The following is an 18566-nucleotide window of genomic DNA, read 5'->3' as shown; positions in this document are numbered from 1 at the left end:
CACGTCCCATTCAGCAAATGGGCCACCTCATCTCATAAAGGGTGAAAAAGGAAGCTCTAGCACAGCTAAAGCCCGCATTGTCCTCTTCCCCCGTATACCGAGACCAACCTCTCATCCACTCCAGTCATTTAGAGAGGAGAGATTTAGTGCGGCACTGATGCAGTGTGATGGTAAAAAAAAAAAACGGCACGTGATAGAAAAGCAGAGATGGCCTCGGGCCGGTTTAACGTATACAGATATAATATTAATGGGGAAAAAAGGCATGTTGATAGACAAAGAGCAGCTGCTGTAGTGAAATGCTGTCTGTTAATGTATAAGGGTGGCTCGAAGTCATTTTTAACCACAAAGCTGGAGGCTCTGTAAGTGGATGGAGGAATTGAAGTTTGCGGCGTTGGCGCTGGAAATCACCACCGTGCCACTCTGACCTCGGTAAACTCCTCTCATCCCTGCAGACAGTGCAATGTCCACACACACGGGTATGCACTCTGACTGCTACGTAAACACCTCGATCAGGGCCTCATCTACATTACTGCATCCAATTATCACATCAAAAACAACAAACATACAGTTTGCATCACTGAGGTGTCCCCAAGTTTATGTGCATAACAAACATCTACATTTTTATGCAGCATATTTGCAAATAAGCATCATAAACAAACCAAAGGCGCAGGTTTAGTATGCAATATAGATTTGGCATGTATACATAAAATGTGATCAATATCTGTTGCTGAATAAAACATGCTGCTGGTTTTTGACAGGCCGATTTGAAATGGAGATGCTATGCTAATACAAAAGGCCTCGGTAAGATTGGCCCTGAACCCTCCACATACCAGCAGTTCACATTTAGACACTCTCACCTTCACTCTCCATAATGCATGAGCTGCCTGAATATATATCACCCCCTGCACAGCTCACTCTCTCACACACACAGTTCCATATGCACAGGAACACTACTGTGTGCAGAATGACAGGGAGGCAGATACGCACAAGATAGCTGCGCCGGCACATAAGCGCACACTCACAAATCAAGCGATCCAGCACGGAAAACAACACAAAACAACCTAAAGACCCAAGACTCCATGGTGAGAGTTTGATATACCATGCATGTAAAACAGAAAAAAAAAAACCATAAAGAAACAAAAAACAAAAAAATGCCTTTTTGTGTGTGAGGGGAAAAACTTTGCACTAATTTGGAAGTTAAACTTGACAATCCTAAATGATCTGTTTTCTTTCGTCGACTGAATTTTGCCAGCAGAACTTTTATTTTTTAAAGCTTTGATTGCTATGAAACATGTGGAGGATACAAGCAGTTATAACAGCTAAAAAACACACAGTTGCTCTTCTTTGATCAAGTGGTGTGAGACACACTGGCAGTGCTTAATCAAAACACTGGTAAGCCATCCTGAACTTCTAGGCTTTCAACAGCAGGAAACAGGGTCAGGGCTGCTGAACAACTCAGTGTGAACTGCTCTGCAGCTCGTATGTGTGTGTGTGTGTGTGTGTGTTGATGTGTAAGTGGGGGGGGGGGGGGGGGGGGAACCAATGTCAGTGGTGTTTGTGGGCTGCCAATTAACACACACACACAGTTTTTTGAAAGGTAGAGTGAGTTGAAGCGAGGAATGAGGAATGGAAAGGTGGACAAGTAAAGCCAGCCAAACATCTAATGCTGGTGCAGGGACTGTAAGGGTTTGCATTACATTACATTATTATGAAGGAGAACAATAAATATGCATTTTACAAGGCAGTATGTCTGTTTTAGAAGACAACTGAATTTACTTTGTGCTTCTCTCTCTTTCTGTCTCGCTGCCCCTGCTGGTCTTTAACCTTGGCCTCCGGTGCTTCTGCCTATCGCAATAAAGTCTCCCCTTCCACGTCTTTACCTCTCCCACCCTTACTCTTTTCTTCCTCCTCCTCCTCCTCCTCTCTGTCTCTCTGTCCCCCCGGCACCACTGTTGTCCACTGTTCCACTCATTCATAGTAAACACTATTGATTTTCAGCAGGGAAAATAAAAAAAAAGGGACCATGAATTTTAATGCCCCTATCTGTCCCCTTCTCCATCTCTTCCTATTTCCCCTGCCTCTCCCTTTCCTTCACTCCCCCCCTCCTTCCTCCAACACCACCACTACCTCCACCCCATCTTTCCTGAGGGGAGGATAAAGAGATGGGGATCGTGTGTGTCTGTATGTGTGTGCCATATGTGTGAGTGTAAGGTGGTGGTACGGAGAGGGAGAAGGAGGGTGGGAGGAGGACGAGGGGGGGGGGGGGGGGGTTGCATTTCTCATTTCCCAGCTGTGCCTCTCTCACACAACTGCCCCTCCACCCAAACCCCCACCCTCTACACTCCCTATACCTCTCCTTTTCCCCATCCCATCCTTCTCTCCTCCTCAGTCCTCTGTTGTTCCCCTCTTCTCTTGACATCGGCTTTGACTCTGGGGAGTGGAAGCAAATGAAGCTCTCTCTGTCCAACACACACACACACACACAGAGCGCTGATAGTCGCACACAGATAGGGGTTGCCCCATTCAGCAGGCGTACACTCACACACACACTTAAAACACTTGCACACACACACCACAAGTGATATAACCAGGCGCTTGGTCAAGGCCTCGCACAGGCAAGACAAACATAAATACAAATGCCGTGTTTAAAACTCGGACTGTGAGCAACGGAAGAGTCGAGCGTTTAATTTTTCTTCCATGTTTCTCTTCCTTTTTTCTTTCCACTGACTTCCTGCTTCATCCTGAGTCTCACTCTCGGTGCATTTATCTACCTTCAACCCCGCCACCCGCCACCTCGCAATCCCTCTCCTCTTTCCCCCATCATCTCTACCTCCCTCGCCCGGCCTCTCTCTTCTACTCTGTGTATTGATTTTGCTATAAGCAGTGTCCCGGTTGCGACAGGTTAGAGCAGACAGACAAAGGCAGACTTCATCAACCAGTGTTAAACACAGGAGCCACGTCCTCAATAATCACTCCATCACACAAAAGACGACGAGAGACAGAGAGAGAGGAGAAGAGGAGAGGAGATGATCGAGTATTGATGAATGGCGAGCAGGCGAAGAGAAAGGGGGAAAAACTGTGTTGGAGTATTTTCAAGGAAGCCTTTTTGTCCTTTCATTTGTAAGAAACACGGGGGAAATAGTTCACTGCCTGGATGCAATCACACACACACACACACACACTCCTGTGTCTTAAAATCTGTGATACCTTTTATCTCTTCTCTGTGGCATGTGTCCTTTCATCTGAAAAAGCAGTCACACACAAGGTTATTTTATTAAAACCAAATTTCTCTCACTAAAATCTCGGCACATGCATTAGCAGATTTTGAAAAATTTGGGGTCTTTTTAAGAGGGGGGAGGGTTAATGCCTGAGTAGGAATCTTCTTTAACAAGCTCATTATTATAGCAGTGAGTATATATGTATGGGCTTTTCTGGTCTTTAAAAAAACAGTCTGAATAGTGTGTGTGTGTGTGTGTGTATACGCCAACAGTTTTCATCTCCACTTAATCTCCTGGTCTTAATTCAGAGTGTACATTGAGCCGCCTAATAGGATGTGACTGGAGCGCCTGCTGCAGCACTAGCTAGCTAGCCGCTAATGAGAGGGCCGCCACAGCCAGGGAATCAAAGCGCTTCATCAGCACTCCTAATTACTGTAAACCTCGTTAGCTGGCTGGAAAGCTAACATCTGCTCTCGGTAACAAATTTTGTCCAAATATAACACGGACCTGGCCTGACGTGTCCAAGCGAAAATCAAAGATCGTGCCATTACCACACCGGGTGATTTTATTGCCCTATTCTGTATTGCGACTGTAATTAAAGCAATGGAGATACAAGAAAGATTCAAGTTCAAGCTCAACAGCATTTTCGTTGTAAGCACAGTCTGGTTAAGGAAATGCTCGTCTCGTGATTTTCTTTCCCTTTTTTAATAATCCATCGAGGTCTGAGGCTGCTAATGTTGCCCATCTATGAAGCAGCAGGTGTGTGGACAGCAGGTTTCCATGTAGCTCTGTCTGTTTGCCCACTCACCCCCTCTCTATCTCTGATCAAAGCGCGCCCTTTCAACCCCCTCCACCGCCACCTTCTGCTGTTCCTGTCTTCCTCCTCCACCCCCCCATCATAATTTGACTGATGATTACACTTGTCACTCATGGCAGCATGTGGCCAATTAGGAAGTGGGGTGTTGAGGAGGGGAGGGACGTGCAGTTTGTGGTAAAAGGTGTGGGAAGGAGGGGGGGCAGTAAATTTGGGTTACAACTACAACTTGTCATCACTTGTTCCACTCAGGTAGTCTTTTTGGTTCTTAGCTAGGAGAGAAACAAATATTCATTTCTGTTCAATTCTCTTTAAGAGAGTCGAGAAACACCCTCGAGCTGTGCTTTCTCTACCCCTTTCAGACGCTCCGTCCTTGTCTCGCACTCTCTTGGCCACTTCAGTATCTCTCCATGTTCCAGGGTAATCACAGACTCATTTAAAGTCACTTTTGTACACTACCTCTGACTGGTGGTTAAGAGTGCGACCGCAGACTAGGCTTTTATGGGCCTTAATGTGTCCTACAGACACTTTGGCAACCAGGCTGCTGTTGCCGAAGATGTGAGAACAGAGAGGGAGAGAGACAGAGAGGAGGGGAAGGGAGACAGACAGAGGGGGGTATAAAAAAGGAGAGAATAGGACATATGAGGCCAACAGCCATGGCGACTTAACCAGGCTGAAAAAAGGGGGAACGAAAGAGGATGAAAGAGGAGGGAGGGAGAGGGACGTGCACGACAAAATGGACAGAACATGGAAGCGTCAAAAGAAAGGGGAGCGAGAGGTCACTTAGTCACTCCTGCGCCCCCTGCTCTGCACCTCCTCCCTTGTCCCCTTTACAAGCAGACAAAGGGACAGAGGGGTGCAGCCCTTGTACAGATGAGGGAGGGGTTGCGCCCTCCCTCTGTCACTCCTACCTTCCTTTTTGCTTTCTAACATTTAACGACAGCCAGTTGATATTGTCGGTGGATGCAGGTAGAAATTAATGACACACACTGGAGGTCGTTCAAAATGAAATTTCCTCATTTAGACAGGAAAATAATTCTCTTAAAGAACCTAAATCACAGAAATATTATTCATAAAGCGAGTTAAACTAGGGCTTCAAGGTGTGATTATTTTTTTAAATACATCTGTCCCTCCATTTGAATCAAAAACAGTTTATAGATGTTAAAAAGTAGGTTTTTGATCATTTTTAATAGGCAGGCGGTTAATAAATAATGTGTTAAATGTGTTAATTAAATGGAGAATATTAATGTGTAGAGCAGTGCTATAAGTTATTGGCAAACATTTAAAGCATATTAACATAAATTCAACAGTTTTAAATATTCTCAGATCGAATTATATAGAATAAACTAGCTTAAACTAGCCTAATATTAAACTCAAACCACACTAGTTAGCGCAACCTAAACTCCACCTGATCTTAACTTTAACTTTTTGAAAATAAATACAACCAGAATTTACATGCTAAAGAATTAACACATTCTTTAATGATGATATTAGTTTGCAGTAACTATGGTCTTATTTACATCGTTCTAGTAATATAACCCAAACCATGCTAGCGTTCATGCTAGTTAGCTTTACTAAAATTTGAATTAGTTAACACTACAGTTGGCTAGCTTAACTAAAGTGTGCCTTTCCTTTTGATAAATAACAATTAGTTGTTGTTCAAGCCCAATATTAATCAAAATTAGGTCTCTGTGTGGGTTTACGGCACATTTTTCTCCATACCTGTTGATTACACCATTCGAGCCTGCTCCAGCTCACAGAGAGAACAGGATGATCTGCAAGGTAGGTTTTAACTTTGGTGTTTGACAGCCAATCACATGCTGAAGTATTTATTTTTGCTATAAGCTGGTCTATCAATCAGAGTGCGGTTGGTGATTTGATGACTTTTTCTTCTGTGGTTCAGAATCACCTGCTAACCGGTTGTAGGTTTACATGATAAAGTCCTGAGTGGAGAACAGGAGAGATAGGGGAGAACGATATACTGGGGTTTTTTTCTTTTCTCTTTGGCATATTTTAAATATATATATGTGCAGTGTATACATGTATTATAGGTAGCCATATTAACGGTGCATGTCAACAGGATACAAATTCATCTTTAAGCTTATATTTATTCATATTTTAATTACCTACTTGTGTTTAGATGACCTCTTCCCTAACTGTGCAAGTGGTAGGTTCTCTGCAGGTGAAACTGGCAATGGAGAAAAGAGAATGAGAAGTAGAAGAGAGAAGCAACCACTTCCTGTGAGGGTGCATTTAATGTGGTTTTATTTTATTTTACTTTCGTTCAGTTGGGTGTTCCAGAGAAACATCCCCCTTAAAACACATGTAGGGTTTCACCCTGATGAACTGCTATCAGTATGAGTAAGAAAGTATTTTTGTTTGTTGCTTTCACAGATGAGCAACACCCAGACGATGTTTAAGATCCCCCCCCCCCCCCCGTATATCTAATGTAAAATTTAAAATCATTAGTCACAATTGTTTGTAATTCTGGAGTATTTTCAGCAAACAATAAAAAAAACGTGACTGTGCAGTTCTAAAAGAGAGATGTTGCACAGGGGGGTAAAAGGGACAAGAGGTGTTGGGAGTACAACAGATTAATTTCAGAACAAAATCTCCTGCAGGGAAAAGGATGGAGAGCAGAAAGGATGGGGAGGATAAAGAAAAGGAAAAATGCTCAGAAGGAATAAAGAGAGACAAGAGATTAAACATGCATTCAGCTCTCTCAAAGGGCTGAGGTGCTCTTGAAGAGTACGTGTATGCATGAGTGTGTGTGTGTGTGTGTGTGTGCACGCACACTCCAGAGGATGCTTTTGCAATGATGTGACATTGCTTATAGCAGATATGTTCGCAGCCTTATCCTGATCGGTAAGCACTCTCCATCCACCCTCAGTCTGAAGGACAGCAGTGGAACCCCAGAGGTTAATAGGAACCCTTCATTACCATAAATCTTATCAGCTAAATGAAATGGAGAGAAGGACCCCTGATTTAGTCGTCAGCTCTGCTGGGCTAAGGGGAGACACCCAATCAAACCTCTGGGTTTTATTGGTCTTTTTTATTATCTAAATGTACTGGCACATGAGCAGGGTGGCAGAGGTGACAGCCGGCGGCAATCAACAACAAAAAAGACAGCGGCCAGTAAAAAACACATTGTTGGTTTGGAAATGAGACTGCTGTCATCTCAGCAAATAAAGTATCCAGACGGAACCCGCGCATAGCCACAAAGAAACAGCATGCTCGTGTCCCAGCAAGCAGGGGAATGTAGAGAGATTTTACTCTGATGTCTGAATAAATCACTTTGAAAAATCTCGCCAGATCAGCTAATCAAGTGTATAGACAGCAGACGTTCAGAGGCGCGTTTTGACTGCCTAGTTTGATTGGCGGCTTGTGGCGATGACCACTCCGACGCTGATCACAGCCAGGCCACCACTGACTGAGCATCCACACATACTCAGAGGAGGATGTCCCCCATGTAGAGGTCAAGTATGGCTGAGTTCTCGGTATGTACATTGCCTGTGTGCTATTGGAGGAGTGATAAGGAGAGGCAACTAGAAAACACAGAAGGAAGTGTAAATCAATATCTAGGATGGAATCAGCTGGTTTGTATTTATTCCTGCTGATGTGTTGATTAGCTGCTTTCTCTCTCTCTCTCTCTCTCTCTCTCACACACACACACACACACACACACACACACACACACACACACACACACACTCCATCTATCCCTCTCTGTGTGTGTTCTCTCTGTTATTAAGGTCTCCAGGTCTGATTAAGTGGCCTGCTCACCCAGCCCCTGGTTAGGACTAATGCTAGGCTGTATTTCAGCGGACACGGTGACCAATTGCACAAAATCATTTGTCTGAGTGTGAGTCCGTGTCTGTGTGAACACATTGGAGAATAATGGATGGCCTCTAAGTGCTGTTCAGATGAATATGTTTGCATGAGTTTCGTGGCGTGTCCTCCTGTGTGCTGGAGTATGCATATTTAAAAGCAATGTCTTTAAAGGTCATTGTTTGGTGAATGTGTGTGTGTATATATATGTGTGCATGATAATGGTTATCAATACGCTAATGGTTGTTAAGAATTTACAGCGGATGTGTGTATGTCCCGGTCGCTCCTGTTCCCCGGGAGAAACTCAATACCACTCCCTGCTGCTAATGAGCTGTGGGACCTCATCAGCATTAATACTACATTAGTCTCAAGTAATATAAACACATCAGTGCGCGCGCACACACACACACACAAACACATCCACATGCTTTATATAAATACAACCTACTGGCGCATATGCACACCTGAGCAAATCCAATAAAAAGGTAAACAGTTAATAGGATTAAAAGGAATTATTAAACCCCACTGTAACACGAATAACACAGCAGCACCCTGCTAATAATCTTTATAGACTGGATTTGCTTGGATTAATCCAAAACCATAAAAAAGCCTTAATTCCCAGTGCTATATATTTTAAAGGTCACCCACAGCACACAGTTACAGAGCGTATGATTTTAAAAGTGTCCTACGATAACTTGTATGTTTGTCTCGTTACGTAAATGCATCAGTTAAACAGAAGACGTCACTGCTGCTCCTCCTTCGGGCCTCGTCACATTGTCAGATTTTGTTGTGGTCGTCTATGTGAGCTTAATATACGTAAATAGATGAGCCCAACAGCCCATTAGCTCCTGGAGCATTTTGCCATCAGCCTGCAGCATTCAGAACCCTGTGGCTGGCTCATATACTGCAATCTAATTCTACTACCAGGGGGAGAGGGGAGCAGAGGAGAGAGAGGGAGAGAATTGTATTGTGACAGAGAGCAGAGAGTGGGAGGTAAAGGGAAAAGAAGAGGAGAGAGAGGCCTACAGAGAAGGAGAGAGGTAGCTTAATGCAATAAAGCATGTAGTATTGACATCTTTCTCGTGTCTATTGATTCCCCATTATGTTGCTAACAAACCCAGGTTGACATTTTGTCATTTGCAATCATGTTAACACTGCGACTTGCACGCTCCCCTCCACAAACCGATCTATATCTACACACACTAGTTTGCACGTGTGCTCATGCTCTTGCACACCCACACACACACACGCTCGCTCTGTCACACACAGAGCAAATGGGTAAGCACATGCACGGTCTTACATCATGCAGTCGAGGACGTGCCAGCGCGACGTTGTACACATGTAGAAATGTCTTAAAAGTTGGCAGCGAGCGCAGACGCAGAGCTGTGGACATGTTGATTAATGGATTAAGACTGAACATTTTATTGGAATACACTGAAGGAAATAATAACATCAGACCGGCCCTACAGTACACGGGCAGGAAATGTTATGAGGAAAACAAATATCAATAAGTGTATAGTTAAATGTTACTCAGTCTGAAATGCAGAGGCAGAACTAAAACAGCTCACGAGCTGCTAAAACCGGAGGAGCGTGTGTGATCGTACTGTAAGTGCACATGTGTGTGTTTGTGTGTGTGTGAAAGAGAGAGAGAGAGAGTTAGAGAGTATATGGTAGAAGATGGTGGCTAATGGTGTGTGACAGAAGGTGCATAGCTGAGATGAACTGAATCCAGGTGTGTGTGTGTGTGTGTGAGAGAGAGAGAGAGAGAGAGAAAGGCAGTCTCCAGTCTTCTTGATGTCCCATCATATCATATTATATCATATCATACCAAGCCCTGCACTGTGTGGGAAACCTGCGGTTTCTCCTCCATGTCCCATTAAACTTTCATATACCAGTTAATGCTGATGGCTTCACAAACCACTTTACTACACATACACACGTATACACACAAAGAGTTCACACAGCAGTGGCCATGACCTGTACCTCGACAGACACAATGCCATTAAAAATAGAACAAAACCTGGATCAGTTACAGCAGCTTGCTGTCCAGGTGCAAACAGCCTAGCGTGCTTGTTTTATGGTACTGTATATGATGGTCTGTCTGTTTCATGACAGTGAGTGTGTGTGTCTGTGTGTGTGTGAGCCCCCACAGGGGTTGTGCATGAGTGCTCGAGGCCTGTTGTAACATGAAAGAGAATCAAAACACAGGGGGCTAAAAAGGGTCAGGTGGGGCTGAGTCTAACACTCCCGCCGTGACCTTTGACCCCACAAAAGGCTCTAACGCAAAGGAGTCAAGGAGCTGCCACCAGTCAAAGAGACAAGTTAACTGAGAGCTTGAGTCAAGAGCCCTACAACTACCCAGAAAGCATTGTGTGCGTCTGTGTGTGTGTGTGTGTGTGTGTGTGTGACAGTATTAAAGGCTCTTTGTTGGCTAAGTGAAAGCACTCTTCTGTGGGCGTGTCCACTCAATCCTAGCATCTTTAATATCCCAAAAAGTTGATTCTGTACATGTGGATGTGGCGTTTTCAGTGTGAGAGGCATTTCTTCACTCTCATCACTTGGATGAGTAAACAGAATCAACTTTTTGGGATTTCCTTACCTGGATGATTGAGCACGCATCAAGACATCTTTAATACTTTCAGATTAAATCATTCCTGTTGTTTGCTGATATACGGTGAAGAAGCAACTCCTGCTTTAGACCTCAGATGCTGAACTGACCCAGCGCTCCCCTGGCAACAAACCCTCTGAGTTCAGAAAGGACAGCACCTCGCGCTATGTTATCAACCTGGAATAAAATCAGCAGAGGACTGTGAATCACGTTATCCTGCCATCTAAGGAATTCAGCAGCCTGTGTACACATCCCATCAGATTGCCTGCTTATTCAGATGCCGGCCCTGGCCTGGGACACTGCAACATAATGGCTCATCCTCGGTTTACTCTCACCTCTCGAGCTCAAACTGGGTTTTCCTCTCCCTCCTCGTTTTTCACTCTGTCATCTGTTCGTACTTTCACCCACTTCTCTCTCGCTCTCTTTCCACATTTTTTTTTATCTCGTTGTGACATTCGCCATTTTTCAACGTGTGGAGACCGAAAAAACTCCTCCTCCCCAGTCCCCCTCTCCTTTGCCACTTCCACCATCCAACCGCTCTCCCCTCTCTTCTCTATGTATCTCTCTAGAGATATGGCAGGTAACAGGTCCCTTTCATCCCTCTACGCTCTTTTTCTCTCCCCCTCTATCACCTATCCCTTCACTGTCACACACTGTGCACCGTTGACAGAGTATGTGGAGTAAAGGGTGAAGCCTGGCGCCTCACAAATCAAATGGGCTTGAACTGATCTGGAAATGAGGAGAGAGCAGGGGACTGGGCCTGTAAGAGCTCACCCACTGGCCAAGGTGCACATGAGACACATTTAACCCAGCTTTTCACACAAGTTTGTCTATGTGTATGCAATAGTTAATGACTAATGTTTCACCTAATTTTCCTCCTTTTGCATCACTTCCCAAAACAATGCAATCCTCACAGGACTGCAGGGCAAGCAAAGATGTTAAGCCGGTAAAGAGCTAAGTAGCTGTTGCATGTCTAAGAAACAGTGGATGCTAGACTGAGCAAGAGCTTTCTCACAGCAACACACTGAAGCCGGACTGGCTGCTCCCACCATGCATCCTTTTCTTCCACTTCAGCGCAGACGAAACGCAGACGGCGTCCCCCCCTCCCCCCCTCCCCCCTTTCCCTGACTCCACACTCCCTCTGCTAGTCTGCTCTCAACCGTGGAGCAGCCCAAGCAATGGGACAGAGAGATGCAATCACTCCAAGTCCATTTCTAGTGGTGTTTACAAAGATGCGATCCTTGCCAGCTAAGCTGGATGGAAGTCTGAGCAAAATCTGAGTCAGGAGAATCAGTAAGGTTCTTCGAGCTCAAAGTCGACCCACTAACAAGTTATTTAGTCTGTATGAATAAACCACAAACACTAAACAGTTGGCTTTGGAATAAAAACGAGTGGAAAACAGCGTTTCCATTGCCTCCTCTCGTATGTTGTTACTCCTCCGTGCACCTACTCTCTCCTTCTATCTCCCCCTCTCTCTGCTTCCACCGGCCCAGGAATCGATCTCCGCAGGATCGATAAGTTGGCATGAATATTCCCTGCCTGCCGAGAGTCTAGTTGGGGAGAGTCGGAGGCTGAGGCTCAGGCGCAGGCAGTGGAGAAGAGGGGAAGGACGGTGACGGAGACGGGGAGAGAAAAAATAGCCTACTCGGAAATAGGAACACACGGGCGGCGTGGAAATTAAGCAACAAACGGGTGGAGCAGTGGCGCATCGTTTCACAGAACGGAAAGCGAAAAGAAACTGGACATTTTACGCAATTCATTTTCAATCAGTCTGGACAAAGCAAAGCGCCCGGGACAGCTTCTCTGATTTTTAACAGCCGCCCCGCAAGTGCGGAGGACTGTGTTCAAGCCCTCAGAAGGAGCTCGAGGTGTGTGTGTGTGTGTGTGTGTGTGTGCGTGTGCAAGTGGGTGTGTGCGCCGCCAGCTCTGCCCGCTGCAAGTGCATCGGCACCGAGCGAGGCAGGCGGGGCGGGTCTCCGCGTCTTGGCCGACATGGAGGAGGTGTAGCAGGGAGAAGAGAAAAAATGTCTTACCGGAGTTGGAGCGGAGAGCCAGAGGGGATTTGAGACGCCAGGCGTTGAGGTCAGGGGTAGCTCTCTGAAACACGAACGGCACCGGCAAAGGAACAAACATGATCTTCCTCCGGCTTGTTGTTTTGATGCAAATAATCTGTCAGATGTACTGTAACAAGCTCTGTCGTCCTCTGAAGCTCCTGCACTTTCGTCCGTTTCTCTGGCAGACAGCTTTTGGACAATATTTGGTATGGAGAGCTCAGAACATTCGCCGTTAGGTGTGTACACATGTAGCCCCAGCTGCGCACTTTATTTACATCTGTAGACTGGTGCTCGGCTTTTGTTTTGGTGTAAATGTGCATAGAACATAGTATTTATATTTAGATATATATATATATATATATATATATATATATATATATATATATATTTATGTAGGATGGTCCCTTGAGTGCAGCAGTTATCTTACAGTCCAGACCAACACACAGACGGACAGAACGGAGATCAGAGCTCACTTCTACAGGCTACAGGAAAAGTTGTGTTACAATTGCAGGCCTATTGTAAGTAAGCTTTGATAATAATAATAAAAACACACAAGTCTGCGTGTCACCTGTCTGTCGTCGATGCACCTGCGTCTCTCTGTTACCTTTGCTCTGCTATATCGTTTTCCTTGAGTAAACATAGAGGCCCGGGAGCTTATTTTATCCCCCCACACTCCTCTCTCGCTCCTCACCAGTTAACGTTTCCTGTAGGTGTGAGGAGGCATGAGAACAGTCGCTAGCCTATTCCTGTAGCATCACCGGCCGGGCTTGGCTTTGGTATTCGCTTTGCAGTTTAAAACAGCACAACAAGGACGCATATCAACGCGCTCGACAGTGGAAAAAACAAGGCCAGCAGAGTTAGAAAGTCTTATTTGGATTTCTGCACTATTTGGTTTGGTCTATACTGTATTTGGTCTCTAGCTGCACGCGCTCCTTCTCTTCTTCCCTTTGCATGAAGGCTACACGTAAGACATTCATCCGCGTGGGCAAAAAGCGGCGGCTCGCGCGTTTTTTTTCTTCTTCTTTAAATTAAAACAGCTTCATTAAAGGCTTCCAAATAAACAAGTGGGACAAAAAAAGGCTGAACGGACACAAACACACACGCGCGCACACACATATACACACGAACACAACGCGCGCGCGCGCTTGGCCCTGACGCTCCTCCTCCCTCGCTCTCTGTCACAAGGCAGTAATTAAAACGCAATCAATCGATAGATAAACAAATAAATAAATACAGCGTGTAAATAAATAATTTAAAAAATCAGACTAAAAACCGAAAAAAAACCCCAAACGGAAATAAGAAAGCGTATCTACTGAAATCCGAATTATGGTGTCGCGTTTTATCGGAACACTTGCCTATCTCCGTCCATCCGTCTGTGTGTCTGTTTTTGTCTGTCTGTTTGTCCCCGATATTATTTGGGAACCCCAACAGCTCATTCGACCCGGCTCCCTCCAGGATTGTAGCGATCTGCCACTAGGCTGGCCGCAACATTGAGGCGAGAGAGGACCCGCTACTACTCACACATCACCACCACCCCACCCCCGCACCTCCCTCCATCCCTCAATCCCTCCCTCCTGCCTCCCACCCACCCACCACCGCCACCCCCACCAACCACCCCATCTCCCTCGTTTTCACTACCGCTGCAAAAGGTATCCTGTATTGATTTCTGGATTTTTCCCCCCTCTTAATAATACCGGCTATAATGATGCCAATGGTGATCAGTGCATTACTGCTGGCCTCCTTGGGTAGGGATGAAGACCCGATAAGAGAATCCATGGATACCTATAGGTGCTTAGTGCTAATACCTGCCAGGATACCCAGCATGCAGGCAATTAAGTCATCTCATCACTGCTGCGTTTAATAAGCCCTCCTGAGCGGAGGAGGGTCTATCATTATTCAGATAGACAGAAAGACAAGAGCGACCACTGCTGTTCCAGGCATGAGAAAATATGAAGCAGACTGAAAACACAGTGCAGGCTATAAACTCAGTGAGATAAGAGCAGCATGTGCATGCATAAGTGCTTGCATTTGAGTTTGCAGGCAGGATACAAATGACAACAACAAGAGCAACAATAAAAATAAAGAACAAGAGAGCCCAGGTGTCAGGGGACGAGCTCCTCCATTACAAAGGTGATCACCAGCAGCCCTTCTTCCACGCATGCCGGCCTCCTTTCTGCCCTCTCCCACTCCCGGGCTCCCGACATGTTACATGCTGTCAATTACAGGCCAACATCAGTCAACGCCGCACGCTTACACGCCAGATTATTGTCGATATGGATTTTTAAATAGAAAAATCTATACGTTAAACATTGCAGTCAATACGGGCAAATCGATAGGAATGAGCGAGCTCTTGCTCCTGTTGGGCCTGAGAGCCTCATCCCGCAGGACTGTTTATGCCTGCTCACTTAATGCTGTGGGCGATTAGGCCCGTTTTAATGGAAACTGCACGTGCAATAAATTACTTTCCCATCATCACCAGACTTGTCATTTACTCAGTCATCAGCAGACAGCCATATTGCCAAGAAATGTGAGCCGCACACTAAAACTGGCATATTCCTAATTATGAAAAATGTGTCATCCTCTGTAGTAGACAACCTGGTTTTATTGTCCTTCTCCCTCTGCTTCACATATGACAGATGACATCCGCAGATCCAATGAGGGAGAGGAGGAGAGGGAAGATAGAGAAGAACGGGAGACATGGGGAGTAAGGAAAAGGAGGAAGGGGAGAAGTAGAAAAGTGGAAAACTGAGAAAGAGGAATAAGGTGGCAGGGTAATGAGAGGGAAGGAGGAGATGGGAGGTGAGGCAGCAAGAAGAGAGAGGAGGAAAGAAGGAGGGAAGGGCGAAGTGACTAGTTGTCCTTCAAAGACCCCCTTCTCTCCACAAAGGGAGCCATGCGCGCCCCCTTTCCCTCCTCCCCGCACTCCTTCCAGACAAAAGCAATTATTTCTTGTAGAATGTAGTGTGGTTGTGCGCGTCTGTGGAAGAGAGGGATGGAGGGAGGGTGTGTGAGATTGAAGGAGGGGAAAATAAGATGGTGTTGGAGGGGTGAGGAGGATGAGGGGGTGAGGAGGGAGGAGGAGGGGTGCTAACACATACAGCATCCATCCATTTGTCCTCCATGCGCTCTTCTTACCAAACTCTTCTTTTTCTTCCTCCTGACGCGGCCACAAAGACACAGAAAACTATCAATGAGGCAGTCACACATATAAAAACACACCGCCGTCAAAACACCTGCGTGGATTTCAGGTATTCAGATGAGCGGATCTCCTTATTCTGCAGCAGACGCTGAAAACTTTAAAGGGAAGAAACAAACTCTCGTGTCCTCTCGCTGACCGTCTTTCACACAAATTCAGGCATGTGCAGAATTTCGATTTTTCCCTCTATTAAAGTTATTTTCCCTCATCATGTCTACACAGGTGCAAACTGTTTGACAGGTAAAATAAGCACAGAATACAGAGGCTTCGCTACCTGGCCATCTGTCTGGGACTGACCACCTGAATTCTGCAAACTGCCCCCTCCGTGTGTTTCTTGCTTGGTGCCTATAGGGCCCCCGCAGCGAGGTGGGCTCTACAGTTTCAGTCCCCAAGGGACGTGGTGAGACCCACAACCCCAAAGAGAGAGAAAGAGATAGGGAGAGCAAGCTCCCCTGAGGGGCCGCTCCAGCCAATAACCCCTGCTGGACCGCTTTCATTGAAGCCCATGGTCCTGATTGTCCACCTCCCTCCCTATCAAGCCTCCCAATCCATACAGAGATATATAGCTGGTTCCATTGTTTTCTGGGCTGTATCTTTGCCCTGCTGTATTGAAAAATGCTCTTCCAAAATTGTCTCTCTCTCTTGCTTTGCTTCTATTTTTTTTCAGGGACAAATACTGTAATGGATGTAATATTGGAAAGCAGGAACTAAACATAAAGTTTAGGGATTGAGATTTAACTGCCGAATGATTGTTTTTAATAACCAAAAAAAGTATAAATGTGTATCTTTTGTAATTTGTGTGCTTCACATCTTCCAGAAAGTTTTTCTTCCCTTCAAATTACAAAATAAATGAGACTTCTGCTTGCAGTGTACTGCACTGGATTTGCAGGTTTTTCTGCATTACATAATGTCTGCGCTGTACTTACATTTGCTAAAAATCATACACATATATGAACTCGTCATGATGCCACAATATTGATATATGTCGTCAAATAAATTTATAAGCTACTGCTAATGGAGAAAACACACTGTTAATAGGTAAACGCACTTCTCTGTTCATCACAGCTACTCCCCACAATTATTTAATGAGTGAATTATTTAAAAAAAAAACCTCCTGAATCACTCTTTTCAAAACTTATTAAATATTATTGGATTCAGTTAGACAACATCTCCAATGAAAAGACAAAATATCAAACTAATAGATCAAATGAAGGAAATAAAAAATATTCTTATAATCTATTTAAAGTTCTTTTTCCTTTCTTCTTTAACACAAATCAGTTTGTTTGCAGCTGATACTCTGGCTCACGTAGTTTTCCCCACCTACAGTAGTCACAAGCAGATTTATTCATAGAAAGCAATTTGTTCAATTTCTCTCCACAAAATGTTTTCTGTGTCATGTGCTGTAGGTCAGGATGTGGCATGAAAAATGTATCCAATCAGAAAAAGCCAAAGTATCCTTAGGCTACACATTAGTCACAACACGGACCATTCATTAGTCATATTGTTTATTGCACTCTTGGTAATTGCCTGTTCTTCATTTTGAATGATTGATTTGACTGGCTAGAAACAGAGTTTGAATATTGAACATGATTTTTTTAGTTTTTGTTATAAATGATGAAGCAGAAGAAAAGTTCTAACCACAAAAAAACCCCAAACCCTTTTCCTCGGTGAAACGGTTTGTACTGATCAGATGGGATGTGTGTGTGTTTGTCCTCACACGCCGCTCCGCGTGTGTGACCCCGGCTCATCCGAGGGTGTTCGCGGCCATGTCACGGTCGTAGTTAAATGGTGATGTCATGTTGACAAACGAGCTGGTCGAATTAAATTCTCACTCATCAATAACGGCGTCGGTTGGGAATCAATAGGAGGCCAACGGTGGCGTTACTGGCTCTGTCAGCGGCCTAACAAGGCCCTATTAGAATGGACAACGCTCTCTCTCTCTCTCACTGTCGCCTTGTCCCGTCTCATCCGGGCAGCGCGAGGCGTCAACACACTCCTCTCATATCCTCTCCGTGCACACACACATCAATAACAGATGGCAAAATGTAATATTCACATAATGCCATGCTCTGACATGATGTATAGATTTGTCAAGATAATATGGATATGATGCATGGGCTTTTATGAGGTTTGTTTTCTTGGTGTCTTTGTCAGTGCGTGTGTTGGCGAGTGGGTGGGCAGGTATTGTTTGTGGATCTTGGTTAGTGCCAGTGTGTGGGAAGGCAAGATGTGGTGCAGGCTTTGGATCCTAACTGCAGAGTTCACATGCAACCAAGATTCAATCAATCCAAGAAGATACACACATACAGGTGTGGAAGAAGAAGAAGAAGTGAGCTGTGTGTGTGTGCACAAGTCAAAGTCACACACACACGAAAAAAATTCCCAAATGAGAATGGTAAAACTTCACACGCACGCTCACGTACACAGATACACATATGTTGAAGCAGAAAATACACACAGCCTCACACAAACGATGACTGTACACCACAATCTCCAGCCCTCCGCCTTCCGTTCTCGCTTTCCTCGAGCGAACAAGCAGCTGATCCAGCTAAAGCCCGTGTTCTTTCTGTATTCCTTGTCTTTTTTATTAGTTTTTATTAACTTTGCCTCCCTCTCTCTGTCAGCACTCTCAATAATCAATGCTGATATATTGCCAATATCCAGCTCGGTCCCTCATGCCATCTTTCACAGAGGCTCAGTTATTGGGGGAGATTGGCCCAATAATAATGATATTTATAATAGATATTTATTATCTGGGTTTGTGGCAGGGCTGTGGAAGCCCCCTGCTGAAAACTTACATGCACACAGGCACATAAATGTATACACATACACGCATGCGCACACACAC

At 45.0% G+C, this 18566-nt stretch overlaps 1 protein-coding gene across 4 annotated transcripts in view; it reads right to left on the bottom strand.

Moving 5' to 3' along the window:
- The window catches only part of pou2f2b (POU class 2 homeobox 2b), a 45399-nt gene extending 32588 nt beyond the window's left edge, over positions 1–12811 (bottom strand). For all 4 annotated transcript variants that reach the window (XM_063485905.1, XM_063485907.1, XM_063485910.1 and 1 more), the window contains exon 1: positions 12502–12811. In XM_063485905.1, coding sequence (XP_063341975.1) covers positions 12502–12601 — 100 coding nt within the window. In that variant the 5' untranslated portion in view covers positions 12602–12811. The remainder of the gene's footprint in view (positions 1–12501) is intronic.
- Positions 12812–18566: the final 5755 nt, after the last annotated feature.

The sequence above is a fragment of the Pelmatolapia mariae genome, linkage group LG10_11 (assembly GCF_036321145.2).
Source record: "Pelmatolapia mariae isolate MD_Pm_ZW linkage group LG10_11, Pm_UMD_F_2, whole genome shotgun sequence".
Classification (NCBI taxonomy): Eukaryota; Metazoa; Chordata; class Actinopteri; order Cichliformes; family Cichlidae; genus Pelmatolapia; species Pelmatolapia mariae.
The sequence above is the reverse complement of the archived record's forward strand: the minus strand, read 5'-3'. Positions and strand labels throughout refer to the sequence as shown.